Raw genomic sequence first — 26,492 nt, 5'->3', positions numbered from 1 at the left:
CAATGCAACAGTTACTACAGGATGACACTTACGAAGTAGTACAAAAAGACCCAACAGAAGACAAAAAAAACAAACTCAAAGCATTACTCAAACCACTACTCATTGAAAATAAAATAAACAAACAGGCATACAATCACTTAATACCCACAGCAAACATCATCCCCAGAATCTATGGCACACCAAAAATTCATAAACCAGGTACACCTCTCCGCCCCATCGTAGACAGCATAGGGTCAGTCACATACAACCTTTCAAAAGCACTCACAGAAATAATAAAACCACTACTAGGACTCACGGATCGACACTGCAAAAACTCGAAACAGCTCGCTACAGAACTCACACACGTAAAGGTACAGAAAGATGAAATGCTCATATCACACGACGTCATTTCACTCTTCACAAAAACACCCACACATGCCACCATACACATAGTACATGACAGACTATCAGCAGACAGGACACTTAAGAAACGCACAAACCTAACAGCACAGGACATCACCCAACTACTCCACTTCATCGCCACCTCCACATACTTTCAATACAGAAACACAATTTACAGGCAAAAAGAGGGATTCCCCATGGGAGACCCTCTTTCTGCCATCATGTGCAATTTTTTTATGGAAGATCTGGAACAAAAGGCACTCTTAACAGCTCCGGACACATACAAACCCACGTTATGGAGACGCTACGTCGATGACATTCTAGAAAAAACAAAAACAGGACATACACAACACCTCACAGACCATCTCAACACCATAGACACCACCGGTAACATTAAATTCACCCATGAAGAAGAAACAGACCAAGCCATAGCCTTTCTAGACATCAACATACACCATACAGACAACGGAGACATAAAAATAAAAGTACACAGAAAACCCACACACACCGACCAATACCTCCTCTGGACATCAGAACATCCCACTATACATAAACTGTCAGTTGTCAGAACACTATACGAACGCACAACAATAATCACGGATCCGGAGGACGTAGCACAGGAAGAACAATACATACAACAGGCACTTAAAAAATGTCAGTATCCACAATGGGCAATAACCAAAGGTGCAGAACAGGTAAAAAACAAAGGATACAAAACACAGGGGAAAAGAAAGAAACAAACACGGAAACAAGAACCCAGCGGAATGGTGATTTTGCCGTATGTGAGAGGAATTACGGAACGCATCAAAAGAGCCATGAATAAACACAACATAACCACACCTATCAAACCACATACAACACTCCGTCAAATACTGGTCCACCCAAAAGACAAAGTCAACACGGATAACAAATGCAATTCCATATACGAAATTCCATGCAAATCATGCAATAAATCATACATTGGAGAGACAGGGAGAAACTTCATCACAAGAAAAATAGAACACAAGAAGGAGTGTGAGAAGGAGACGGCAACAAGACAAACAAGAGCAATAAAACTACAAGCAGAACAGGAGCATTACAAGTCAGCCATAACCGATCACTGCAAAAGAGAAAACCACATCATGGACTGGGAGAAGGCCAGAGTCATCCGCACTGAAGAAAATAAACATCAGCGTTGGATCAGGGAGGCTATCGAGATCCGCAAGCGGGGCCCGAGAACCATCAACAGGGATGAGGGAGCCTATATGCTCTCTCAAACCTGGAACAGCATTCTGGAGAGGTGAATGGACAGCAGAGGGCGTGGCTCACCTGTCAAATCTGACAGGTGAGCCGCGCCTTCATCCATCAGCTGATAAAGGCGCGTCACCATCACATCTGTGACACTCTGATGAAGGCGGAAGAAACCGCCGAAACATGTCAGGTGAATAACCTAAAACAATTTGTTTGATATAAAGTGAAGTAAGCATGACTTTGACAACCTACAGAAGCTCTGCTTGTTGTTTCTCTCTGCTCTCTAAAGCTAGCTTTTTAAAGACTGTCTGTCTGTTTGTTGTCGTGGTGGGGAGAAGAAGTGGAAATGTTAACAAAGTGTGCAAACACCCTATCGAGCTAAATATTCTCATGCAATGCACTGCTGATTAAACATCTGGAACAAGCACTTGTTTTTTCCTGTCATGTTGGAAAATGAAGAGTGACGATAGCCAAGCAGGAAAAGGTTAGTATGATACAAGTTACTTTTGTCAACAAGAATGTTTTTTTCCTCCGTGTAAACATAATTGATCTAATACTAAAGTAACATTTTTTAAAGCTAAAAATGTCCTTTAAAAAATGGACACACATGTCCTAAAAGTTATTGCACCTCTAAAAAACCCAAGTCTTTTTATACCTTTATGTTGAAAATTCGTCAACATAATATAAAGCGCGACATTCGCATATCCTCAAATTGGAAGGTGAATAAATTGAGATTTCAACTATTTATTGGAAAATGTTTCCAAAAATGTGCAAATAAGGAATTCTTGCAAACAATAAGTCAACAGGAACTTGCGATCATAAATGTGGCTGATTAAATAATAAATACAGCTGATTCAAAATCCAGCAAATAAAACTCTTAAATTGGCTAAAATCATTAACCATCCATTCATCCATCCATTATCTGTACCGTATAAAAACAAATACATAAAGAAACCAAAACACCGAGGCCTGAAACGGCAATGTCGCAATAATTTAGGATTCCTGACCCTTTCAACACAACAAACACATCCATGAGACTAGCGAATCTTTTTTGGATTGCTAAAAATATGCAAATGTGCAAATAAAGAATTCTTGCAAACAATAAGTCAAAGGGAACTTGCAATCATAAACGTGGCCAATTAGATAACAAATACAGCTGATTCAAGATCCAGCAAATAAAACTCTTAAATTGGCTAAAATGATGAATGATAAAACAAATACATAAAGAAACTAAAACACTGGCCTGACACGACAATGTCGCAATAATTTAGGATTCCAACAATTTCAACAAAACAAACACATTCATGAGACTAGTGACATTTTTTGGATTGCTGAAAATATTCAAAACTTTGTTCAGAATATTGCAGGCATTTTTACTCTGTAAACCGTCAACGAGTTAATGGAGGGACACTAACATCATAAATAACTTCCCGAATGTTCAAAACGAGTCAAAGGATGTATAGAGAAAACCAGACCTCCTTGAGTTTCATCCGTTAGTAGTTGAGCATATCAAAGAGGTCAGACACAACGGCGGTGTCATCCAATGTGAAACTGTAGTCCATACCTTAAAAAAAGAAAAGAAAATCAGCCGTCAAATTGATTACTCAAGGAGAAAATTGTCAGACATTAACATGAAAAAGAACTGAAAAAAATCTTTCAATTCCAAGCCAAATCTCAAAAATACATTATTTTACATGTTTTTCCAGAAAGAAATATGTCAATGTCATATTTACTCATTTTCCTGTTTCTTTATTACAAAAAATATTAATTCTCATTCAATTCTAAGCTCGCCGTTATAATTGTTTCTTTTCAGGGTGACCCTGACATTCCTTCCGTTTTCAGAGCACAAGAGACAACATTGCATACTCTTTAAGATGCTTACCATCAGCAAAGAGCAGTTCATCAATTAAGTCAACATCTTCTGCAAGAAAGTACGAACAAACAACTTTTTTTTTTCAGAGCACAACAGAGACAACATTGCATACTCTTTAAGATGCTTACCATCAGTAGAGATCAGTTCATTAATTAAGTGAACATCTTCTGCAAGAAAGTATGACTAAACAACTTTTTTCTTGGTTTCAAAAAGAGTTTCAGGCACATATTGTATTCGAAAGTTTGGTATCATCATTTGTCTGAACCCAAAAAAAGGCTATACCATCTCCGTCTTCCTTCGTGAGTTCCGCGATGCCATTGTGCCTCAACAAGCTGCTCACATCCAGATCAGAGTGGAACTCTGATCCAGACAGGTCCGTTTCCAAAGCGGTCACCGCCTGATCGAGACACCCTGAAAGAAGACAGGTTGAAAGTGTGCGTGCGTGTGTGTGATAAGTACATGCGGGCCATTTTTTATATATATATATATATATATATAAAAAAGATGTTTCTTTTGAAACATTTCCATTCCCCCTGTACACTTTGGTGCTTACCCATGAGTGCATGAGTGGGCATTAGCCTCGGAATGTCATCGTGTTCAAGCAGCGCCACCTGTTGGTGTGAGCTGAGCGAATCCTGGCTGCAGAATGAGGAGGCGGTGGTGCTCGAACAAGAGGTGGGGGCGACCGTGGAGAAGGGAGGACAGTGTGGGCTGGCAGAGAGCGTGCACAGCGGCGGTATGAGCATGGGGTTGGTCATGTTGTCGGGGGGCAAGGGGAAGACAATGGGCACGCTGCTCTCTGAGTCCCGGTTAAAGAGCGTGACCTTGATTGGAGCTACATTGCAGCGCAAGCTCACCTGGTAATTCTCACGACCAGTCTGGTCCCCACAGAATAAAAGAAGTGGGATTGTAAGCTTTAAAACATAACTTTTTTTCCTTGCATTATTTGGTTCGAGTAACTAATTCTGTTTCTCTCCTAATACTCCAAAGGTGGTCTTGCAATATTTTACTACCTTCTCTAGCAGAGTCACCTCCAGCTGCGTCCCAGACGGAGGCATGACGAGGAGAATAGTGTCGCCCATGAAGGAATTACAGATGTCCTCAGGCGTCACAAAATAATAGGTGGGGGTGTGTTAAGCAAAGAGGATTACAATACATCCAACAGCGGCGGCCAGAGAGCGTGGCGGAAGGAGACAATAAACCAGAAAAACAAGGCCGGGAGCAATTTGGGATTAACCTGTTTGACAATAGCAATTATATTTATAATCCGCTCACCAGCACATTTTCTCTGTTCTCCGAGTCAATAGTCCCAAAGAGGACACACATGACTGTGTAATTGTTCAGAGACAAGCAGAGAAATCGATCAATCGCCTCTTTGCGAAAAAAATAAAATAAAAAATTTAAAAAAATAACCCGCATCAGAGCAGAAAGAAAACGTAAGGTGTGAGCAGGTGAGCCAACCTTTGATTTTTATACAGAAATGAATGAAAGCGAGATATCGCCGCAACTGCAGAGCGACACCGTCAAACGATACCCGACATAAAATGTTTGTTGAACATTCTTTCCTACATATACATGAACATGCAAATGCCACACCGAGCCAAGATTTGAACACAGAACCTCAGAACTGTGATTTGAGGCGGAAGTGAACACCACTAGAACATCAGCAATAATTACAAAAGGATATTTGTCTGTGTCAGGGCTGCGGTTTAGGCGTACGTTGTTCTGCCGCAGCCACTTCATCTGCTTGTCCAGCTCTTTTTCTTGGGCATCCAGCTCAGAAATTTGGTCTTGGAGAAGCCTAACCTGCTCGAGATCCTCCTTGTTCTCACCCCTGCAAGTTTTGTATCAGACAATTTTGGAAGATGTTGGCAGTCACATTGCAGGGGAAACAGATTGACTACTTTCTTCTTGTTTGCTCTCGTTGACAATGAAGAACCTGTTCAGAATCTTGCGAGGGATTTTAAATGTCATTGTGTTCATCCCACACTCATTGGAGCAATTCCACTTGCGGAAATACCGCAAATCAAAAACATCTTTTTCCAAACCTCCACTGGATGATATTTTGGGTTATCTTCTCAATCAAGCCCACGCCTTCCAACACGTTGGTGATGTCGTATACGCGCCTTTTCTGCTTCACTGCTAAGATGTCTGCGGCCTGTCGATTTGAAAACGCAAGTGTCAATAAAAAAGTAGGCGGCAGGCAGGCAGCATGTTAACATCTTCCCCACCAGCGAAGACTACCTAGCAAGTAAACATTACCTGAGGTGGAGGAAATCAGAGACACTATGAGGCACTCAAAGAGAGGATTTGGCAAATTAAGCTGCACAAAGAGAAAGTTAAACCTGTTGGCAGAAGAGGATGGTTGTACAATGCACGAGTGGGTGGGTGGGTGGATGGATGGATGGATGGGGAGGAGCAGTTGCCGGCAGTTTAAACATTAGCAAAGTTTGGCGCTCAAGAAGAGAGGGAAAACTAACAAGAGCTCATACACAATAAAAGGTATGCCTTTCCCCCCTTACTATAAATACAAAGACTACGATTGGATCATGGTTTTGTTCATTGGTGCCACATTGCACTGGAAATAAAGCACCACGTGAACCTAACTCAGCGCAGGAAGGTCTGAGCAGAAAAACTTGACACTGAAGAGTGTGGAACGAAATGCCAGAATTACCAATAAAACTAGACAACACGCTTGACACATAGCTCACTCATTGGAGAATAGTTTCCCCCCCCAAATATTAACATTACACACATTTTACAGTATTGTAAAATATTGACTCTAAGATTGAGTCAGTGGCTGGACCATAGTTTCTGAAAACCATTGACATAAAACACTAATATAATATGCATTTTCCACGAAAAAAAAGGCGAAATAGACAGGGGACTCAAGAAATAAAATCGAAGAGTAAAAATGATGGGGGCGGATCAATTGGTGACCGAGTTTGCGGAGGTCCACTACGTTTAAATTAACCATTACAAAAAAGACCAAATTACCAACTTTATCAAAAAGTAAGAACAATGTCAGTTTATTAAGTCCACACACAGTGACAAGCTTTATGTTCACTTAAAACTGGAACACTGAAGATGGAGTACTCTATTAGTAATGGCGACTCCATCACCTGAACGCAGCGCGAAGCACCTGACCATTTTGCTTTAATTCACATCTGCCGTATTTCCAGAAAAACGGAGTAAAACGCTTGCGTTTAATCTGACCTTTCTTAAATCGAAGATGCCATCGGGGGTCTCTTTGAGCAGAGCGACAAACTTCATTGTAAGGAGGCCCAAACTTTTCTCGTGGCGAGGTGGCGTCGAGCCAGCAGCAGTCGTCCTCTCGCAGTCCATTTTTGGAAGGTTTTACTTTTTCCTGAAAGTCAAACTTCACCTCTTGGCCATTTGTTCATACAAAAAAAGGCATTTGCTCCTCAATAAACAAGCGCTTCACCTGTCGGTCTTCTCCCGAAGTAAGTCACTTGGCCTCCTCCTATTAACTTTGACCGAAAACCGTTGACCTTGCCCCTGCAATTCCGCATAGAGACCCCGTGGACGCGCCTCTGGACACGATTTACGTGACATACATCAAATACAAACTTTTTTTTCCCCATATTATTCGTGACAGTACAATACATTAAATTAAAATAACAAGTAAACGATTAAAACAATAATGAAAAAGCACTCATTCAAAACAATAATTTAAAATAATTGATCAAAACTAGCTTGTATAAAGCAAATAGTTTTTTAATTGACGCATTAACAAGATCATTTAAAAGTTGAAATCTTTTAGCACACTGTTAAGACGTTTTATTTTCTCCTCTGTGATCCTCTTGTTGGCGTCCATCTCGAGCAGGAGCTGACGCATCTCCTCTTCCACTTCGAATACCTGAAATAACAAAAAAGGAGCGTGAAGCTCCAGCTTTTCGGGAGGATAGAGGCTTTCTGATTTGACCTTCTGATTGGCTTCTTCGATCTGACTGTGCTTGTCATTCGCCATCTGAAGCAGCTCAGCCTGATGGGCGGCTTGGAGGGACTCGAGCTGCGTGCGAAAGGCGTCGTCCATGCAGCGCAGCTTCTCCACCGCCGCTCTGAAAGAAAGACGTGACACGATGGAACTCCAATAAGGCGAGGTCCCTCTTTTTCCTCACCTGTGTGATTGGCTCAGTTGTTCATTCTCTTCCAGGAGCGAGCGTTCTTTGTTGTCGAAGGTGTCCTTCATACGCTTCACTTGGGTCTCCAGTTGAGTGAGCAGCTGAGCCTTTTCTTGCCACTTTTTTGCAGATTCACTGAAAAGTGATAAATCGCACAACATTCTGATGAATGAACAGGACAGGAAGTTGCATGTTCATGAGTGTCGAGAAATAGATATATGTACAAGCTGCAGCCCTTTTTTTATTTTATGGGGAACATATTTGTGGTGTTGAACTTTTTTATTTAGACAAAACATCTAAACATTCAATGTCTTGAAATCGTTTTCCGCAATGAGCTGAGAAATCTGTGTCTTTTTTTATGGAAGATGGAATGGATTAAAGGCAATATCATTCGTTTCATTGGGGAAATTTGATTTGATATACAATCATGCCAAGTCATCAAGATGGAACTAATCAAACTAATAAGTCAAGGCACCGACCGCTATATTTACTGTTTGAGTCACTCAAGGCGGTGGATTTACCTGTGAAGTCGTTTTGCCTCTTCTACTTGGGCCTCCTTGTCCTCCAACTGCTGCTTCAGCTCCTCCTTGTGCACGACGAGGTGTTGGATGCGTTCCTCCAGCTCCATCAGCCGAGACGCGTCCTCCTTGAGTCGCCGCTGGAACGTCTTCTCGGCCCGGGCCTTGTCGTCACGGAGCCTGCGGGCCTGCTCGTCGCGCTCCTGCTGCGTCTACGGAACAGGAAGAGAGATGGTAAGGGACAAGCCGCGCTGTACGTTCACTTCCACGCGCTCATCTGCTTGACCTCTTTGAGTTTGCGGATGGATTCCGTTTGATCCTCAATGATTTTGCTTTTGATTTTGAGGGCGTCGCTGTCCCGCTCAATCTGTTTCTTTTGCGCCTCCACTTCGGCACCCAGGGCCTCAATCCTGGCCTCCAGACGTCCGCGATCCTGAGCCAGAGATGCTCCTGTGGTAAAGACATACGCAAGGACGTGACGCAACGTGCTCAGACATCTATGTCTTATTTGAGGCAACTGTTTTATACTGTATGAGCCCTTTTCAAATGTTTCTGTTAAGAGAGTGTGAATTCCATCCACTTTTTTTCTCTTTCAGATCTGATCATAGTCTTTTTCTCTCTGACTCATTTTCACATCCCGCGCACTTTCATCTCCATCATTTCTCTTCCGACATGCTGTCCTTGAGTGCTTTTCATCAGAGGTCCAAACTATCTCAGTCAAGCTTCTTGTACTTTGAAATGTTGGTTTACCTTCACTGACCTCCGCATGCATTCATTTTTTCTTTTTTATTATTCTGTTTTTTCCCTCATCAGTCCTGATATGCATCTCTCAGACACTTCCATTACATTAAGCTTCACTTCTACTTTTGTGTGCTGCTGCTTCCAATCAATACACGATGGCTGGTCTGACCACAGCTTAATAGATTTTAACTTTTAATTTAATGGGGGCTGTTCTGTCACAAATCAACTTCTCCATTACCCTGGTTTCTTCTACCATCGAACAAAGGTAATTAAAATCCGTTATCCTCTTTAGGGTCACTGCATCTAATTGTATTGGACAGTTGTTGAGGAACTTAGAGCAGATCAATTTAGGTTTTAAATTGAGGAAGAGTCCCCATTCATTAAAAATACACACCAATTGAAGAATGTTTTATCTCTAAAATCTTTCTCTACATTTCCGTGTGTGCTTGATTGTTCTTCACCTACCTTGCTGAGCGAGCTCCTGCCCCCAAAGCCTCCTCTCTGCTCTGAGTCCATCGATGACAGACTCCTGCGCGCCGAGCTGGGCCGAAAGTCGCGCTTTGTCCTTCTTGAGCGCCTCCAGCTGAAGGCGCATATGGCGGTCCTGAGCCAGGTCGGCCTCCAGAGCCTGAGCGCGCCTCTGTGAGGAGACGGGGCAATCTCAATATTCCGTCCATTCATCTTATGATTTCTTTTATTTAGTCCCTCGGCGACCTTGAACTCAGTAACAGCATCTCTCTTGGCGTTGGCAAGTTCTGAAATGCGAATCTTTTGCTCCTTGGCCAACACAGTGAGCTCCTGCACCAGGGAGGCGGATTTCTTTTCTGCCTGCTGCGACTGAGCCAGTGTCGCTCGAAGCTCCGGCAGCTCTGCCGCCATTTGATCGCAAGCTTTCTTTACCTGCGGCGAAACCATGACTCATCCATTTCTGTTGCGCAAGGTGACAGCACAATGAACAATATGACGTTTACATTTAGGAGCAGACCTCGGAGAAGCGCGTAGCCTCGATGGTGAGCGCCATGCGGAATTCGTCCTCCAGGGCCGTGTATGCTTTCTTGCCCTCCTCCACTTTGTCCTTCAACTCAGCCTCCCTCTGAGCGTGACTTTGCCTCTCAGACGCCACCTCTCTTGCCACTGCTGCCAAGAAGTCCGTCCCGCCCGGCTGCAGCCGCATCCCCAGCTGTTTTCTGGAGACGCAGTTCATGAATAAATGAGGAGTCGTTTGCCTTATTTGTTTCCAGGGTACGATCGAGGGCTTAAAAATGAATCAAGTATTTTAAAAGCTTGCACCTGTGCTCTTGTTCCCGGCACGCCAGCAGTTCGTGCAGCTCCTGCACTTTGGCTCTCTGGACATCCAACTCGCGCTTCAGAGACGCCACCTTGTTCTCCAGCTCCTGCTGTCGCTTCACCTGAAAGAAAATATGATCAAATAGAAGCGTGTGTGACGAAATATGCCATAAAACTTGTTTTTGCGAGCATCCGTCCTCCCAACATGATGACGCAAATATACCTCTTGGGCCTGCTGGCGAGCCCGCAGCGCCTCCCCGTGGGTGACGTCCTCCTCTAGTCGCCGCAGCGCGTGCTTGTGACGCTCCTCGCTGCCGCGAGCCTGTTCCAGCTGCTGGGTCAGCGAGCGGCACCTCCCACTCAGCTGCTCCACACGTGTTTCCAGCTCGCAGCGTCCTGACCGCTCCTTCAGTACCAAGTCTTTAAGCCTGAAGGAAGATGCGGGGGTCACCTCACATATATGTGGACGTGATCAACGTGTGCGGCATCATTAAGACCGCTGCAGGCAATAGTTTCGGCATATGCTTAGCCCAAAAATCTAAACTATTCGGCCGTTGACCTGTGCAGGTGTAACTATTGTGGCACCTGGTACCTGTCGGTGGTGTGCAAGGCCATACTCTGTAGGTCTTTTTCCTCGCTGACTTTGGTCTTCAGGCACTGGAGTTCCTCCGTCAACTTGGTGACGGCCTGCTCGGCCTTCCAGCGCCTCTCCCTCTCCTGGTCTCGCTCTTCTACAATAGCCTGCAGATTGAAGGACGTCAAGAGTCAGATAATGGATTCAAGCAAAGCACAAATCTTCCACGAACCTTATAGGTTTCCTCCTCATTAGACTTGCATTTCACATTGATTGGCTCCTTGCCGGCTCTCAGCGTGACCCTCCTCGCTGGAACAGATGCATCAATGGGCCCTTTGGCGGTGGCAGAGGACCACCTGACAGTAGGCTTTGTAACCCTCTGTTTCGGATTCTCCTGATCACTGGGCACAAAACAAAATGAAGGAACTCGATACAGAAGAGACACGGCAAAAAAAATTAATAATGAAATGTTGGACAAAAATATTGAACAAAAATACAAGATGAAAATGACTCTACACTTACATTAAATACTTGAAAAGAAAAAAAAAAGATTTAAAAAATGTTACTCAAAACAGAAAAATACTGGGTTTAAAGACAAATACTGGACAAAAAAATCTATCTCTGCACCTGATGGCATCGGGCTAAAAGTGAAATTGAAATATTTGTAGTATGATGCCAAGAAAAATGCATCATGTACTGGGGCAAACAAATCACCTGTTTGATCTCTTGCTTGTCCTGGTCGATGCGGGCTTACGGTATTTGGGGATGGCGGAGCGGCTGCCGTTTTCCTTGCCGCTGTCGTACTCGCTTTCTGACGTGCGGTCTGTGTCATTCACGTCCTTCCGAGCTTTGACCGCAGAGTCGTTAGCTTGACTGTACTGGTGCTTTGCAGAAACCTGAGTCAAATAATAATTAAAAGTGTTTAACCCTCATTTAAATATTACCCAAACTGTGATTGAATTATCATATTATAAAATATTAACTTTTTTTTACAGTATGTATACAGTGGTACCTCGACTTGTTAAATGCTGTTCATTTAAAAAAAAAATTGTGAAGTTACCTGTGTAGGAAAGGCACTATATGAATAAAGCTACCTTGACTTATAATGGATGAGCTAATTATTTTTACAAAAGGATTAGAAATAATAATTGTATTCCTACAGCATTATAGTGTGCAGTGTTAAAAACAAAGCACCTGCTGAACAAGGCAGGACACCTGCTGCTCCAGTTTCTTGACTCGCTCTTCGTTTATAGTCAACATTCGGTCGACGTCGGCCGAGCGGATCTGCTGCTGGTCCTGCTGGACGCGCTCCCTGTTAGGTGCTGCCAGCAGATTGCCAAAGGCTTCAGGGGTGACGCTCTGTCCAAAGTGGCTCAGAACTTCCCTTATACTGGGTGTGGTCACAAGAGCGTCCTAGAGCAAGGAAGATATGTTTTCCATTTTGCTAGAGATGGAAACAGTATGCACAGTTTTTGTCATTTCACCTAAAAAAGATGATGGCTATTCATTTCAATTACTATGAATTGTTTTATTCAGTTTAATCCTAGTGGTATTTAAACTCACCGCTTCATTGTTGCTGGCATCGGAGAGCAGGAGGAGGTCCACGTAGTTCTCCAGCCCGGGGATGTCACATGGACTGTCCGTTGGGGAATATGATGGCTGTCCCAGACGATCCAATCCATCGAGAAATGACACTTGGGGCAGCGACTGCATCACCATCTCACGGTAACCTGCAACGAAACACGCAAGAGTTGCTTGGTACCACAAATGGAAAATAAATACCTTGGAACCTGACAAGTTGAATTCTTCCCAACTTCCCAAAACTTTGCTCTTTCTTTGGCTTATGTCACTACAGAGAGATATATGGCAAAAGGTGCAACAAAAATGTATGTTACCATTCATAAAAGAATTACGTTATGGTTTCCTGTGAGTACATATATCAGCTTTATGTTCAATTCAACAGACCCGCATTTGACACAATGTCAATTTGTGAGTACATTGAAATCAGATCATCACTGTTGCTAAATAAAGGTTAGGAATTGCTGTTTTGAAGCTATTTGTGGTGAAACAGCTTCCCAGAACATAGTTCAGAGGATCAAATGTATTGTAATGAGAGTCACGGTCTCACCTGGCTTCATGCACAGCGGGTTGCCTTTGCCGCCGTGGCTCAAAAACACCTCTCTCAACCCCTGCAACCCCAGCAGGCACTGCAGGAGGTGCTCAATGCTGGCAAGACGGTTGCTATGGAGACTGAGGTACCTGAGTTTGCGTCCGGGGCCGTGGAGATGCAATAGGCCTGGCGGGCAAATCACAATCACCACGACTGCCAATAAAAGACTATTGGAGTCCCTACTGAACTCACCACTGAGGTCGTTTATCTGATTGAAGGACAAGTCTAACTTTGTTAAATTCACCAGACCGTTCAATCCTGTGCGTCACAAAACAACAATGACAACAGTCATTCGATCACAATCGAGTGCAGCAGCAACAACAAAAAAACTTATAAGTACCACGATAGATACTCAAATTGAAATCAATACAGTATTTTTCTATGTGTATAAAGTTTGAAAGCTCTTTAGTGGGCTCACCCTCAACCTTGGTGATGGCATTGCAGGATAAATTTAAAGTCCTCAGGGCCGTGAGAGAAGCAAGACCCTCAATAACAGCAATGCGGTTGGAAGAGAGGTCCAAGTGTCTCAGGAGAAGCGTCGATGCTAAGCCCTCAATCCTCGGGATGCGGTTGCAGTGCAGGTTGAGCGATGTGATGGTGGGACGCAGAGGAACTTCCAGCAAGCTAGACAAGAAGAGACACTGGCTTCTTAGGGAGGTGATTTGCAGTCCAAATAAGAACATGATGAAAAGGATGGTAAAGAATCACCAAAAGAAAAACACCAACATATAATCACAAAAATTAAACCAAATCGACTGGGTACAAGACACAAAGCACTTACCTTGAAATACTCTTGTCAATCAAACTTATTTCCTTTTCTTCCATAACACGAAGCGATTATAATCCAAAAACAGGTGGACAGCCACAAGGGTGACTTACGTCATCAACACTAGAGTTCGCTTTTATATCGGGTAGGTGGTCATGGTAACAAAAAAAAAGCTTGCAACGGAGTTGACGAAGTCAACGACACCCGATGTGTCGTAAAATAGTCTTAAAAATACTACTTTTGTTGTAAACTGGCCGGCGATGCACTTGGAGCTTGCAAGGTTTACTTTTCCGTCGTTGAACTGGCCGCTTTTTTCCTGTGTACGTGACGTCAGAGAACAACTTCCGGGAAGAGCCACTGCTCCGCCCACTAAAATCGACGCATGCGCATATGGAGTTCTAAATTCAACTATAATGCATATAGGTACACACATTACACATGAAGTCGACGCATGCGCATATGGAGTTTTAAATTCAACTATAATGCATATCGATGCATGCACACATTACTCATACATGCTTGATTTGATAACGTTTAAATTACAGCAAGCAAACAAGTGACATTCAAACCTAAAAAGACATCTTCATTGGCATTAAAAACAAGAAACTCAAATTAATGCCTTGCTCTTGCTGCAGTCAAGAAGCTTTTATCGCTAATTGATGCACGTAATTTCTGCACCAAATAAAGGCCTCCGCTCACAACACACATTTTATCCTCTAAAGGGAAATGTGCTTTCGGGAGTTTGCAAACATATTTTTTAAGGTTGTGTTAAACTTATAATCATATTAATATCTAGTATTGGAGTGCTCGTGTGGATTGGTGGGGGGCGAAGAATGTGCAGGCAAACTGCATGAACTTGTTTTCGTTGAAGTGTTGTGTATAGGCCCAGACAGGGAGTACCGGACGAGAACACCTCAAGGTCGTTGAGGAACGAGAACAACAGCACGTCTATGTGGCCCGGCTTCGCGGGGAAATCCAACCACCTGACCTCAGCGATAACACCGACACGGGGAGGAGATGGCCATCGACCAATCATCTCACAATATTTTGCATGCTTTAATATTCATATTGTTTCTTTAAAACTGGGCAACCCGGAAGAATGTGTCATCTTTTGGTGGTCACAAAAACGCACGAGTTTTAGTGTGAGGGACCCAGGCCTGTATTAGTGCGCTTTGTCAGGAATAAACAATTGGTAAATTTGGTCTGATTGATCTACTGGTCTTCTCTTTGACAGAACGAACTCGCAAAATTGTTAGGTGCGCCAGTGTGTGGATTAGGACATAGCAATTTATGTGTTAAGTGTTGATCGCAATTTGGAGTCAGATCAATAACTAAAATCCGTAACCTAAAACCTCCCAAAACCTGACGCTGTCTAAATGTGAGTAAAAAAACGCCCCAAATAAAGCCCTAAAAAAATCTATAAAAATGTCATACCGCTAATAAATACCCGAAACATTAATTTGCATTGAGCAAACACCTCAACTCCCTTTTTAAAATTGTGTTGCTTGTATTAAACATCTTGCTCTGTCTCCTTTATTGCACAAAAAGGACTCTTCCCTTAAAAATAAAAAAAGCATTAACTCAACATAATAAATGAAACTTTTATGGGAGGAACTGTTTTATTCCAAAAACCCATCTTATTATTCATAGCTGTACAACCAAAGCAATGAATACAAATGATCCGTGACAATCCCTTTGTATTTGTTACTACATGCTGATTGTAAAAAATATTCATCTCTTCTTTGACAGAATGTAACAAGGACACTGTAAGATGGGTACTGTGACCGAAAGACAAAAACAAAACAACTGTACAAGTAAAGCAAAGCACATTAAGTGGTTCCTCTTACTTTCATATTTTCAACATACATTTGCTGTACAACAGAATTATAGACAATACAGACCATAGAGGCTGAAGCACAAAGCATATTGTACTTACAAGTTAGCATTTGCCGATTGCTCTTTTTGTTTGATCTTGCCGCTCAAAAACCAGTTTGGATGACAACACATCGGGACTGTCAGTATTTGTTTTTTCTTTTTTTTAATCTGATGAGGCGTACACGGAACAAACAAGTCGTTCCCTCCGTTGTTGATCTTTCATTTCAAACAGTTCTTCTGGCTGACGGAGGCTTTGCTGGTTAACTTCTGCAATCTTTGTGCACTGCAGGTTTCCCTTTGCTTCACTGGAAAACAAATGCCAAAACAGAAATATCACAATTTCTGAAAAAAAACAGTATTTTTCTTAAAGCAAATGCTTGGCACCATGCTGTTGAATAAAGAAAGACCCCTTATAAAAGCCAAATTTCTTGCAACATTCTGTAATTGTTGTCCTTTCAATCCCACTGACCTTGCTCAGTTGTCGATATCTGATATGTGGTTCTCTCTCTGCAATTACAAAAACACAAGAATGATAATAACAATAATAATTCCTTGTCAAGTAGCCTACTACTTTTCTATTAGCCAGGGATTTGACGCCGGAACGAGAAACCGTTACGGGCAAAATACATTTCTTTACTACAGTTGACAGTAAGTAATGTTGAAACGTGACTTCAATCTTCATTGCTGTCTCGTTGATAAAGGTTTTATGATGATTTTATATTATTCCCTATGGGAAATTGAAATGAGACTGTCAGTCAAAAATATTAGGATTACAGTTTGTGTACAAGGGATGTCATTATTCTGACATCTCACCATGTCACCGGCGCCCTCGTCCTCAAAGTAATCGTCGCCGCCGTCTGTCATCTCCCCAGCCTCGGCCTCGACATCCGCACCCAATTCATCTCCACCAGAGTGGTCGGCCTGGTTGCTGTGGTGACACTCGCACGCCTCCTCGTGTTTTCTCTGCATCTCTAGTGAAGGAGAGAGAGCACCAGAGCCCCGATGTAATAAGTACAAAGTTGGCCAGCATATATTTTACGGTTGGTTTTCTTCTTTTCTATCTTACCATGCTGCCTCTCAAATTTGTCAAGCCTTCCCAGCAGGGAATCGATCTTGGTCTTGATCTGCGACAGTTCCTTTTTGATGATCAGCAGATGCTCTGTCTTCACTACGCGGTGGCACATGTCATCAAAATCGTAGGATTACGATACAGTCAACCAGTGTTATAGCGAGCGTTCCACACCCATCCACCAGTGATGAAAATGGATAAATACGATGAAATGATTTTAGGATGCACCCAAAAATATGTTAATGTTCAATACGAGAAGAAAGTTGAATAGACAACATACGTTTGGGTCCCATGACAGAAGGCGACGGGATGTTGACAAGCCTTGGGGAAGAGGAGGAGGACGAAGAGGACGATGAAGAGCAGGTTCGGACGGAAAAAGAGGACTTGATCCTGCGCGGGACAGACGGCACGACGAGCCGTGAGCGTTTCACCGGAATGACGGCACGGGCGGGTGGCACCACGCGACCGTGGTACTCAAACAATCTGAGGACACAATAGACACCACGAAACGGAATTTAAATGAACAATATCAGCAAAACCATCGAGAAACCATTTATCACTAACAAACAACACAAGGCACAAATAGGAATAAAATTGCATTGGATGACAAACAAGTCATCTACGTTTACTCCCACAACGGCGCACTCGCCCGCTTCATGAGCCAGTCTACAAAAACACCAAAAGAAAGAAAACTTCACTCATGCGTACCATTAGACTGCCTTTTGCACTAGACTTGCACTGGGCAAGAAAACAGGGCCCAATCAATGACATCAAGTAAGCATATGAACACTCAGAAATAATTCAAAGCACAGGAAGTAAACAAAGCAATGAAAATGTCAAAAAAGATGATAAATCGACATGAACGAGCAGCCGGGAGACAATCTGACAGTCGGCGTTCGGCTAAAAGCGTCATTAGGAAGCCCGGAGTGGAAGAAATAGAACACTCTCGATATTATGCCTACATGTTAATATATTCGTGTTGCCTGGGATGCTAATTCTAATGAGGAAACTCAACCGCTACCAGAAAAATGAGATGACAAATAAAGAAAATATGAGTGCAGTGGTGGGGAACCTTGATTCATGAAGTCCTCCAAAGGCCTTGTAAAATATTTATTAGTGCAGTGGTGGAAAGCCAAAAGTCTGATGGCTGGACTTTTTGGGGAAAGGAGAAACATATTTTCACGTGAAGAGTTGCAGAGAGTTAATTCTTCAATAATTCACTGAAGCTGCGTCCCAGTGGATTTTTGTTGAATTTTCGGGAGGAAGATGGAATTGACAGGTGAATTTCTATTCATTCTAATGGGAAAAGAGATTTGCAAAATGAGTGTTTTGATTAGTGAGCAAGCCTTATCTCAAGGCACCACTGACGTTTTTATCATAAACAACCTACCTGCTGTAAAAATCATCTCTGTAGTAGTCGTAGTCAAACTCGTAGCCACTGCAAAAACAAGTCAAAGGTGAAATTAGACATCCAAGATGGACTGAGTAATAAAGGAGATGATCAGAACCCCTTTTGATTGACATGTCATTTAATTATAGCAACTGTTTGGACAAGCCTGCTCGCTGGTGGCCAAGATAAGCAGCCTGTAGTAAGCAAAAAATAAAATACCCCGTAAACGTAACTGCACAAATGGGCTCGGTAAATGTGGTTTTATTAAGGGCAAAAAAAATACAGTGAGACCTCAATTTAATTGACTAATTGAGGGAGGGGCTTGTCCAGTACCCATTACATCAAAGTAACTTGTTTTTGTGACTTAATATGGTGTGAAATCTAACCTGTAGAGGGTGGACAGCGGCCTCTTGGTGGCCATCTTTGGCCGGTATGGTTTGGGCTCTCCTGCCATGTTGATATCTGGAAAGACAAAGCACAGAGCACTAAAAGCTTCACGTTTCTGCTAGGAAGTGTTAGGTTACGGATTCTAGTTATTGATCTGACTCCAAATTGCGATCAACACTTAACACATAAATTGCTATGTCCTAATCCACACACTGGCGCACCTAACAATTTTGCGAGTTCGTTCTGTCAAAGAGAAGACCAGTAGATCAATCAGACCAAATTTACCAATTATTTATTCCTGACAGAGCGCACTAATACAGGCCTGGGTCCCGGGTCCCTCACACTAAAACTCGTGCGTTTTTGTGACCACCAAAAGACGACACATTCTTCCGGGTTGCCCAGTTTTAAAGAAACACAATATGAATATTAAAGCATGCAAAATATTGTGAGATGATTGGTCGATGGCCATCTCCTCCCCGGTCCAGGTGTCGCTGAGGTCAGACAGTTGGGTTTTTCCCTCGAAGGCCGGTCTCATAGACGTGCTGTTGTTCTTGTTCCTAACCGACCTTGAGATGGTCTCCTCCGGTACTCCCTATCCGGGCCTATTCCACAACACTTTGAAGAAAACAAGTTCATGCAGTTTGTCTGCACATTCCTCGCCCCCCACCAATCCACACGAGCACTCTAATACTAGATATTAATATGATTATAAGTTTAACACAACCTTAAAACATATGTTTGCAAACTGCCGAAAGCACATTTTCCTTTATTCCCTCTCATGACCTCATTTATGAGGTCATCACCCGTTACTTTAGCAAACAGCTACCAGCGCGCTGTCGATCCTTCCTTCCCCCCGCTGCTCATGTTGAGTCACCAGGGCATATTGGCCCATCGGTGGCAACGGGCCGACGGTTTTCTCGATCAACCGGACAGTGAGTGACCTAATACATGGAATACAACAACAATCGCGTAAAATCATAATTGTAATAAAAATAGCTACAGCAACAAGCACAGACATGATGAGGCCTTTCCAGCTTCCGAACGTTTTCATCCAATCAGACCAAATATCGGTGTGTACGCCTGAATGATCTTTCATCTTTTTGTTCAGTGTCCTTAGTCCTTCCAACGCCCTGGTCAGTCGGCCTCCTGGTGCCGTGTTGTTTGGGATGAAAGTACAACATGCATCACCAAACATTCCACACACACCATGTTCCTTAGCCAATAGCATGTCCAACGCAATTCTATTTTGGAACGCCATTAACGACGTTGCAGCCAATTGTTCATGAACTGCGGCAAATGATTCAGCTGTATAATTACCCAGTCGTTGGACATTGTAATGAACGTAATTAATACGGTCTACATTTTTACTGGGGGTGATCCATAGGAAGATACTTTCGAATCCCGAGGACACTTGATTAACGAGTTTATACTTATCTGGCACACCCCGGGGCACTCCTATAGTGTCAATATATGTTGGATGGTCGTCGCTCAACCACGGGGGCAAAATGTCTCTTTTGGCTTGCTTCAGGAGCCCCGCCAGTGGGGACTCCAGGTTCCAATTGAGATTCTGTATTTCAATGGGGACAACCACCACAGGCATTATCAACGACACGAGGGCACAGATACCTGATGCATTCTTCGGCAAGCGATCCTATAATTTGTCATCTCCACACCACAACCAGATGTCACTGGTCTTCCTCTGCTCCTTCCATCATTGCTGGGTGAATTCTGGCATGTCCTGTTAAAGCTTGAAAGCAAGTGAATTTGGAAAAAAAATTTGTATATCACAATTACAAATTGAAACCTACTCACCCATTTCTATTTTACCACTCTCCCCCTTTGACACATTCACCCAATGTGTCATTACGTATCAAAAGGAACCTGCAAAGCGTCCCCTCTCATCACCACACTCATTGTAGCCAGGCCCGCGGAACCTCTAGTTACCATCTGGGCCCCGGGACCATCACCCCAAGTCCTTGAAACTTGACTGTCCACCACACACACTCGGCAACACAAACAAAAATCATCGCACTCCTGTCAGTGAGCTTATAGCCCGGCTGACAGCGGACATTTGTACACACAAAAACAGACATCAAGTATCAAAATTAAAACAGTCATAAAATGAATCCTGGCGCCCGCGGATCATGTCCTGAAAACCACGTCATCAACAAGTTCATCATAAAAACCAAAAGGGCAAGGGTTAACATATTCTTGTAAATCCAACACAAACTTTCCACGAATGCAATCGACAACCTGCAAGAATGAAAACAAGTTACGCAAGCAACGCGCAATCCGTTCCTTGGCTGGTGGCTGATGCTGCAAAAAAAAAAAAAAAAAATCAAGTCACACAGAAAAACAAAGCAGAGCGTGCTATTGTCGCAAACACGTTCAAGCGTCAAACAATTGGTCACTGTCCACCTAGTCCGTCACCCCGTCGGGTGAGCTCAAAGTCGTCACACGTCAAATCGTCCAAAGTCTTGCTGTTCGATACTAGTTCTGTCTTGTCTGACCATATCACTGAAATGGGCCTTCTCCATCACATCGTTTTGTTGTCGATGGTGCCCCTGATTTGATCATTGAGCCATGGTTCCGGTCAGAACTCATCACTTACCAGTTCCAGACCCTCCAGTCTGTACCACCCCTTCAGGTGAGAGGAATTTTATCCTCAATTGCAAACACATCACCCCAACTTCAGACCTCTCTGGCCAATCATATTGCGCACACACAGTCATAGATGATCACATGCGCACGCACCCATCCACACACTCGCAGACACACACATCCGTCTCTATCACTCAGCTCTCCTCCCACACTAAGCAAAGTTAGTATGTTAGTGTGCAGGCAAACATTGACTCCTAATAGTAACTCTTCACATTTGGACATACTTGTCAACATGACCTATTGTAAAATCTCCAATTCAATTTTCCATAAACTCGCCCATCAGATTCATCTCAAATTGTCATATATGTCTATCTGGGGGGAGACGACTGTGGGACCCGCGTGTCAGGGGAGCCTCCATAACCTCAGATTGCTCCTACAAACTCGATCTCTATTAATTATCCTAATTAAATTCAATAAAGATGGGTCCGACTATTCCCTCTGGATTTTTACATCATCATTTGGCTCTCCCCCTTTTTCCTGTTGTCTAGCTCAAATATGTTTCTCAGTCTGCTTCTCTTTATTGCCCCTCTTGGCGAGTCTAACTCGCCCCTTTTTCTCTTCCTAAAAATCCTGCCTGTCACACCATTCAGCACCTCTCCCTAGAATGGGCAGTTTTTAATGTAATTTACGTCATTGCTGTCCAGATCTTCTATCCTCAATCTCCCTTGCTGTCAATCCCTGTTAAAATGCCAAAATGCCCCTGTTCCTCTTGACCGAATCCACTTTAGTCCAAATGTCCTATTCTAAAATGTATCTAACTCGACTTCTACTTCTTAAGCCTGACGAGCCAAAATATCAGATCTCGCTCTTGTTTCTTACCGTTTTAGCCTATTTGTTTTATCCAAATCTGTTCAATCTCTGACTATGATGCTTTTCTCTGTAGCTCTACGCATTCTTCAATTTTTATCAAATCTCCTCAGTTCTGTCAAACTTAGTGCACAATGAAGCTCCTGTCCACCTTGACCCAAGCTTCACCCAGTTTGGTAACGCCACAGCAAGGAGTGCGATTTGGCCGTCGGACACTTCCAACACCCCTGCGTCCCAGAGGCCACACAGAGTGTCTTCCATGCCTTGGTCCGCCTCTTTCGGCCAACGATATTGAGGCCGTTTGATAGGCTGCGTCTCATCCATTTGGAGATCAATAGGGGCCACCTAATGACAAAACCCGACATCAAATGGACTCTGGGACCACAGTGTGTCGGGCAAGGCCGCCAGCATTACTTCAGCGTCCTCATGATCAGTTAACTCCCTACCGTGTGTGCGGGACACCAACATCATCTCCAGCAATCCTGTGTCTGCCATGGGTTGTTTAATTTGGTATGCATTCTGAGACTCAGACCAGTACAAATTAGGAATGTGAGTTTTCCGCCAATCGGTCTGTTGCAACAACTGCTTGGCCATTGAGCCCAATTGTCTGGCCTCGTGTCCTGGGGCAAGAGCCAGCGAAATGTGTGGCACCCCTTTCTCTGTCATTTTGAACCACTGCATTTGTTCATATGTCAATTCAGTTGCCGCTGCGACTCCCTCTTTACCAATCAAAATGCACGATGAAGTTAAATCCCACATGTGCCCTTCAATTTCTTCAAACAAATCCCGATATACATCATCACTTTTTCGGTCATAAAATAGAGTGCAATGCAAAGGATCAACAGGTGGGTGGTATGGCGCCAGTGAGCAGATCCAGGCTTCCACAGTAGGTAGGTCGAGAACACACCGCCACCAGCAGGGGTCTCTGGCTCCAGCCTGGCCCAGTAGATGGTTGCAGTTTCTGCTTCTGCCGGTAGGGGCGCCATCAGCCACTGACCATGTTGTTGTAGCTGCTGTGAGCACTGGATGCTGATGCCATCTGGAAATTGAATAATCACTCCCTTTGGCCCACACAGAATTCTGGCTTGAACGGCTGACAGCAAGTCCCTTCCCATCAAATTGATCGGAGTGTCTGTGGAATGGATGTATTTGTACCACAGTCTACACCCTGTCCGGGTGATCACAGTTTCAAGTGGTTTGGTAAAAGGCAGAGTACGTGGTTGTCCCGAGAAGCCGACTAAAGTTGTTGTTTTCTTTGACAGTGAGGATACAGGAAGGGCAGTGTTTATTGATGAATAAGTTGCTCCTGTGTCCACCAGCATCTTCACAGGTTTTTCTTTCCACTGTCACATGAAGCATTGGCTCCGCCGGGCCACTGCTTTCCTGGCTCCCTGGGCAGCCCTATTCAAATTGTCCACACCAGAGATCATCATGTTGGTAGTACTGACCTCCGTGCGTTTGTGGGCGGGTGGCTCCGCGCGGTTGATACTGTGGGCATTCTTTTGCCCAGTGGTCGGTTTCGCCGCAGATGAAACATGCGTTGGGCGAATGGGGTTTGTATGCTGCCCTCCCCGGGTAAGCAGGTGCACTCCCTCTGTATCCGCCCCGGAACTGGCCCCTTCCGCGCCCCACCACCTGAAGAGCCTGTGACATTTGCATTTCCTTTTTCTGTGATTTAGACTGTTTAGCTTCACCATGCATTTTTGCCAACTGTAATTTCAACAACTGTTTAGATAATGCGTCTGTCTCGTTTTCAACTTTAGCTTGTGACTCAGTGAACATTCTGCAGTGATGCAAAAGATGACGTTTAAATCGTTCTTCGGCACAAACCAGAATGTCAGGATCTGACATTAGCTGCTTCTTCACATCTGGCGGAAGTCCATCCAGCAGCGCCGTTCGGAAGAGCACCTCTGCCTCGTGCGTGAGAGCCGGATGTCGACCTGTGGTTTCAATCCAACTCTCCACACATGTTACATAATGTTGTGCAGGTGACATTTTCACATCATAAGGAAACATAGTGGGGGCCAGATCGGTGGGTTGTGGGAAAGTCAATTTAATGTTTTCAAACAGGGGCGCTGCTACTTGTGGCAAGGGCACCTCCCTCCCCAGTCTCGCTGTGCCTGCTGCTTCCTCAGTTGCCTGCAGTTGCACCAGGGAGCATGCTCCTGCCAACATCTGGCGCATGTCACCGAGTGTACAGCTCTGCCCACTCATCAGAGCCAAAAATTTGTTCAGCCACACCTTGCCTCCTCTGTGAAGTGGGGGCATATTTTCCATTATCGTGGTCACATCACGGAGCACCATGGGCTCGTAGTGCTGACCGCCCGATGTGGTCACCAGCGGACACATCAATTCATTTTTCTGCACCTTGGCCTGTGTCATCTGTCCCTGACCACTCCGCAAATTATATTTTCTCCGTGTCTCTCTCTCTCTCTCTCTCTCTCTCTCTCTCTCTCTTTCTCTCTCTCTCTGTTGCCCATTTTAACATCTGCGCTTCCTGTCTACGCTGCTCATCGGCTTGATCAATTTTCTTTTTTAGCTCCTCATTCTCGGCGGTAAGTCTATGCCAGCTTTCTCCTTTTGTCACATTGGACGGTTGAGGGCTCGGACCGGGGGTGGAGGTGTCCACGCGGGATGTGTCCACGCGGGATGTGTCCCCCTCCCGGGCCCGTCGCCTCTCTTTATTTACTGCTTGTTCAATCAACTGTACAATACTCTGATCCGCCCTTTCGCCTTCGCCCTCGACATCCACTACCATCCTACCACCCAACGTCACCACCGGATCCATTACTCCGGGGTCGCCGTACGGCGGCGGTCCAACATAGCTCACTCCGAGTTTCGGGGCACTCGGGTGTGTCACATCATGCAAAGATGGATAAATGCCCTTGTATTCATTTCTTTCCTTGTCTATTTTCACCGCTTTCTCTACCCTTCTTTCTCATGCTCTTGTTAGCCTGCCATTGTCCAAATCAAAAATGTTTTTTTCTTTTAACTGTCTTTCTTTTGAACCTCTAAATCGCTCGTGTTGCTAATCTAACCTAACCTAACCTTAAAGAAAGGACAAACAGATTACTCCCAATAGCTCCTCATTATTTACGAGTTAGCCCCCCTTTCTTGAACATTCTCTGATCCATGCCGTCTTCCTCCTCACACTGTGTGGATGCAGCACACAGGGTGTGCACATAAACGCACACACCGAGCGCGCACACAACCGCACGTACACACACACACACACACACACACACACGCATACGCACGCACGCACGCACGCACGCACGCACAATCCATCTCTCATGTAGCTTCTTTGCCACTTTCTATCGGTCAATACCACTCACAATTTGCGCTTCCACATCAGCATATACATTCCTTCAATCTCACTGCTTCAAACATTCACTGAGAAACTCACACTGTCCCTGCCCCGCCCGGGCTATAGCACCCCCCGTGCGAGAGGGTCGCGGCATCAATGTTGACTGGTTACAGGCTGGCCATTTCCTGCAACAATCATGATGCCGGCCCACCGCCCGCGCGAGCATAGCACAGGCCCACGCATACAGCCCAGACCCGCGACTACGCGCGAGTGCAGGCTCGCCCATCAGTCTCAACCTCTCAAAGGGCAGGCCAACTTTGCTGTTGCGCCCTTCACCATGTTCACATTCGACATCTTTCAATGTCTTCTACACAACATTTGTTGTCTCTTATTCTCATCCTATCAAGCCACCGTTCTAGTAACTTTCTGTCACACACCTTATTTTCTCTACTGCCACACCTTGCTCATCTTAGTTTCTCTAACCAACTTAACTTAAACACACCATTCTTCCATAGAACACACATCACTCACACACACTCATATACACACCCACTCATGAGGATCCTCTGCGCGCACACTCTCTCTCCCCCCAATTTGGTTCATTTTGGATGTTTTAGCGGTCTGATCTCTCACAGGAGGAACTGTTACCACCGGATATTTTTTGAGGAGGCCTCACTTCCCCTCGGGGATCTCTTTATTAACCCCAGCTATTTGAATACGATCGTCACCGCACCCTTGTCCGCCACGACGAAGCACTAGGTCCCTGACCTATCAGTAGTACGCGTAAGTCCCTGACTTTACCGTACACGTTACACACGTAAGTTCCAAACTTATTCACCGTATGTATCTTAACTTCATGCACACCTTATTTGATCTGAACGACAGTCTCCTCTTAAATTTCCTCTTTCAATTTGCAGCATTTCGACTTATAGTAACAGGTATTCTGCTTACCTTATCGGTGATGAGCTCAGGGTTTAGGAAACGTCGTACCAGCTCAACGTTGTGCGCTTATTCCAAACGGTTCGCCGACCGGGAGACAGTGTCCCTGACACTGTCCGGTGTCTTGGCTAAAGACCACGAGTTGTCAATTACCCTTCTCTTGACATCACGTCCGCGGTCACCAAGAAATTGTTAGGTTACGGATTCTAGTTATTGATCTGACTCCAAATTGCGATCAACACTTAACACATAAATTGCTATGTCCTAATCCACACACTGGCGCACCTAACAATTTTGCGAGTTCGTTCTGTCAAAGAGAAGACCAGTAGATCAATCAGACCAAATTTACCAATTATTTATTCCTGACAGAGC

The 26,492-nt window shown here is 44.2% G+C and overlaps 3 protein-coding genes across 11 annotated transcripts in view; all 3 read right to left on the bottom strand.

Moving 5' to 3' along the window:
• Positions 1–834: 834 nt before the first annotated feature.
• LOC125984545 (transcription factor E2F5-like) lies at positions 835–7,075 on the bottom strand. Its single transcript, XM_049746501.2, has 10 exons — positions 6,930–7,075; positions 6,701–6,851; positions 5,533–5,642; positions 5,172–5,318; positions 4,498–4,606; positions 4,038–4,362; positions 3,767–3,895; positions 3,613–3,651; positions 3,494–3,532; positions 835–3,175 (listed from the first exon to the last, which is right to left on the bottom strand). The coding sequence occupies exons 2-10, from the start codon at positions 6,827–6,829 to the stop codon at positions 3,105–3,107; spliced, it is 1,098 nt and encodes a 365-aa protein (XP_049602458.1). The 5' UTR covers positions 6,830–6,851; positions 6,930–7,075; the 3' UTR covers positions 835–3,104.
• Positions 7,076–7,201: 126 nt separating this feature from the next.
• lrrcc1 (leucine rich repeat and coiled-coil centrosomal protein 1) lies at positions 7,202–14,031 on the bottom strand. 2 transcript variants are annotated; one of them, XM_049746454.1, is made up of 19 exons: positions 13,701–14,031; positions 13,338–13,543; positions 13,112–13,177; positions 12,878–13,045; positions 12,313–12,479; positions 11,944–12,162; positions 11,464–11,645; positions 10,982–11,150; positions 10,768–10,916; positions 10,399–10,603; positions 10,179–10,297; positions 9,874–10,075; positions 9,603–9,788; positions 9,354–9,528; positions 8,434–8,597; positions 8,151–8,359; positions 7,627–7,764; positions 7,431–7,566; positions 7,202–7,364 (listed from the first exon to the last, which is right to left on the bottom strand). In XM_049746454.1, the coding sequence occupies exons 1-19, from the start codon at positions 13,742–13,744 to the stop codon at positions 7,248–7,250; spliced, it is 3,021 nt and encodes a 1,006-aa protein (XP_049602411.1). In that variant the 5' UTR covers positions 13,745–14,031; the 3' UTR covers positions 7,202–7,247. The 2 variants fall into 2 exon arrangements, with proteins under 2 accessions (XP_049602411.1, XP_068504807.1); XM_068648706.1 differs by having other exon boundaries at positions 9,354–9,516.
• A 1,254-nt stretch (positions 14,032–15,285) lies between these two features.
• Positions 15,286–26,492, bottom strand: part of LOC125984548 (RNA-binding Raly-like protein) — a 44,774-nt gene continuing 33,567 nt past the window's right edge. For all 8 annotated transcript variants that reach the window (XM_049746507.1, XM_049746509.1, XM_049746514.1 and 5 more), the window contains 7 exons: positions 18,406–18,481; positions 18,020–18,067; positions 16,910–17,112; positions 16,627–16,728; positions 16,374–16,531; positions 16,030–16,067; positions 15,286–15,865 (listed from right to left, as the gene is read on the bottom strand). In XM_049746507.1, the coding sequence (XP_049602464.1) occupies positions 16,035–16,067; positions 16,374–16,531; positions 16,627–16,728; positions 16,910–17,112; positions 18,020–18,067; positions 18,406–18,481 (620 nt within the window). In that variant the 3' untranslated portion in view covers positions 15,286–15,865; positions 16,030–16,034. The remainder of the gene's footprint in view (positions 15,866–16,029; positions 16,068–16,373; positions 16,532–16,626; positions 16,729–16,909; positions 17,113–18,019; positions 18,068–18,405; positions 18,482–26,492) is intronic.

Source organism: Syngnathus scovelli, chromosome 17 (genome assembly GCF_024217435.2).
Source record: "Syngnathus scovelli strain Florida chromosome 17, RoL_Ssco_1.2, whole genome shotgun sequence".
NCBI classification, from domain to species: domain Eukaryota; kingdom Metazoa; phylum Chordata; class Actinopteri; order Syngnathiformes; family Syngnathidae; genus Syngnathus; species Syngnathus scovelli.
The sequence above is the reverse complement of the archived record's forward strand: the minus strand, read 5'-3'. Positions and strand labels throughout refer to the sequence as shown.

What these genes read in the sequence shown, in the direction of transcription:
- LOC125984545 (XM_049746501.2), bottom strand. Translation starts at nt 6,829, where the DNA reads ATGGACTGCGAGAGGACGACTGCTGCTGGCTCGACGCCACCTCGCCAC. An exon ending in CAAAATATCATCCAGTGGAG is followed by an intron (nt 5,319 to 5,532) that starts GTTTGGAAAAAG and finishes CAAAACTTGCAG; the next exon opens with GGGTGAGAACAAGGAGGATC. An exon ending in GCCCACTCATGCACTCATGG is followed by an intron (nt 3,896 to 4,037) that starts GTAAGCACCAAA and finishes GTCTTCTTTCAG; the next exon opens with GGTGTCTCGATCAGGCGGTG.
- lrrcc1 (XM_049746454.1), bottom strand. Translation starts at nt 13,744, where the DNA reads ATGGAAGAAAAGGAAATAAGTTTGATTGACAAGAGTATTTCAAG. An exon ending in AGGCTACGCGCTTCTCCGAG is followed by an intron (nt 9,789 to 9,873) that starts GTCTGCTCCTAA and finishes GTTTCGCCGCAG; the next exon opens with GTAAAGAAAGCTTGCGATCA. An exon ending in GCAGGAGCTCGCTCAGCAAG is followed by an intron (nt 8,598 to 9,353) that starts GTAGGTGAAGAA and finishes TCTTTACCACAG; the next exon opens with GAGCATCTCTGGCTCAGGAT.